This window comes from Bidens hawaiensis, unplaced genomic scaffold (assembly GCF_021521415.1).
Source record: "Bidens hawaiensis isolate Kalapana, Puna unplaced genomic scaffold, B.hawaiensis_p1.1 tig00041997_1, whole genome shotgun sequence".
In the NCBI taxonomy this organism is placed as follows: domain Eukaryota; kingdom Viridiplantae; phylum Streptophyta; class Magnoliopsida; order Asterales; family Asteraceae; genus Bidens; species Bidens hawaiensis.
In genome coordinates this window covers 80,338-82,574 of record NW_027497447.1, presented here as the reverse complement: position 1 = coordinate 82,574, position 2,237 = coordinate 80,338, and the positions used below count along the sequence as shown (strand labels likewise).

Below are 2,237 nucleotides of genomic sequence, written 5' to 3'. Positions count from 1 at the left end.
TGCTACCACGTGATTACAACCAATGAGAAAGCACCAGGTGTCCCAGAGGACACGTGGCGCAGAGCAATTGGAGGAGGCCAACAAGGCTGAGCCCAATCAGTGGAAACCCTAGCACTATAAATACAGCATCAACTCCACAAGGAAGGATCATCATATCACATTCAATCATATTCAATTACATTCAATCACAGACAGTTACAGCCAGTAACATACAATCACATCAAATTATAGAGTATTCAGCTATTAAGCAATACTCTCCAGAATTCCTTACTCTCACATATTATTATCTTCTCCACAAATACTTATTCTCACACCGGAGGGTTACCCCAAGGAGGACCCCTCTGTCCCTTTCTGAGGGGTAAGTTGACGGTGCTGTTCATTTTGTAGGTGGAAGAACACAGATCCAAAAGAAACCATCGGTGAAATAGCATAATCACACCCGAGGAAAGTAGATCGTCTACCAGTGAGTCAATCCACGTTTCTTCATAATGAATTAAAAATAATAACACATACTCAAATCCATTTATCAAAACTAAATCGCAAAATGCAATTAAATAACGAGACTACTCTATAGCCGATAAGTTCAAGTCAATATCAACGGTTCTCCTTGATTTATTCCTGTCACGGAGTTTCTTCACCGAACCTGACACCGTTGACGATGACGTGTGGTGGTTTATGCTCACCGATGAAGAACGGATTTCATCCTGTTTTATAAAGCAACAAATTATTAATTTGATTTATAATTATAAATTTGGTCATGTTGAAATCTAAAGATTTTAACAAAATAAACAATAATGCTCGTTAAAATCACATGAATAATGTTATTGTAAGGTCTAAGGAGAGCGGAAAACATTAATTTCACACGTACGTGTTTATTTATACTTTTAAAAGTATTATAGACAAATTCTCCATTCAAATACTTTCTTTGTTATATAGCATTAGGATAATTCAACTTGATGGCTTAAAAAATTACAAATTGGTACTAAAGGCACGGAACTGTGTTCCGTCCTTCCCCATCCCCTCATCCTGATTCTTTTCACAGAATTTAATCCTTTGTCAGTCATTGAAATTTGAGAATACCGATCAGGATGGGATAGGATGGGATGGGAATGGGATGGATGGAAACATAGCCTCTTCCCATCGAATTTATCTTCAACATTATATTAAAGGAAAACCGTACCTCAATCGAGTTATCTTCAACATTGTGACGCTTTCTGTTTAGCAAACAACCACCATCTTCACTACTCGAGGAACTCGACGCTGGTGGAACCGCCTGGTTATCAATTTCATCACCCTCAGAACTACCAATCTCATCCTTATTACCTTTTTCAGAAACATCTTCCACGACACATGTCCGGCAAGTCGCTGCGGCAGACCGGCAAAGTTTCTCGCCGGACGAACTCCACAGCGTCTCAGACTGACAAATTTGACAGAGAAGACTCCTTGAATGACGTGCTACCAGAAAGTTTGCTGAATGAACCTTTGCATCACAACTCCAACATAGGCTAGCCCTGTCGGACTCGCAGTATATTCTCGCCGTGGACTTACACAGCACACATCTCTTCATGCTTCTGAACAAACGAAGAATATTAATACGAGGCTCTAATTTCTTTTTCTATGGCTGTGGTTTGGAAATAGCAACTAGCAACAATGGCACACTTGCTTTCACCTGCTGAGACCACGAGGCCTTTTTATATCATAACTAGTAAAATGTCACTGTATAAGGAATCATTGCGGTGCATTATTTTTAAATAAAACGACGAGAAAAATAATAGTCGTATTTTATTGATTTAAAAGAAAACGATTTTAAGAAAATAAATGGCTTACTTATATTATACAAAAATCTATTTTTTAATCAAGTATATATATGTTCATGAATCATGAATACGTTTCCCAGTTACATCATTTCTGTTATCTGCTTGTTACTTTCGGTTCATGTTTGGTCTACAAAATGATTAAACCTACAGTTCTCTTTTACCTTCTTATTTTATTTAGGAAAAATTCACAAAAGGACCATTTAAACATTTAGGGATCTATTTCCAACGTGACGCCTAGACAAAATTTGAAGGCCTATTTCCGGATTTAAAAAAGAAATTAGGTTATTTTAATTTTTTTTCTCTCTAAAAGATGGTCATTTTTAAAAATTTTCACGTATATTTAACATATTATTAGCTTCATGTACATTTCAATTGAATAAAAACGTAAACGGAAGTGTCAAAGGGCTTGTAACCCATGGT

General features: G+C 36.8%; 1 protein-coding gene across 1 annotated transcript; it reads right to left on the bottom strand.

Moving 5' to 3' along the window:
- Window positions 1–492: 492 nt before the first annotated feature.
- LOC143593364 (uncharacterized) lies at window positions 493–2,034 on the bottom strand. Its single transcript, XM_077073022.1, has 2 exons — window positions 1,181–2,034; window positions 493–704 (listed from the first exon to the last, which is right to left on the bottom strand). Exons 1-2 carry the CDS (start codon window positions 1,565–1,567, stop codon window positions 564–566), a joined length of 528 nt encoding a protein of 175 aa, XP_076929137.1. The 5' UTR covers window positions 1,568–2,034; the 3' UTR covers window positions 493–563.
- Between the last annotated feature and the right edge of the window lie 203 nt (window positions 2,035–2,237).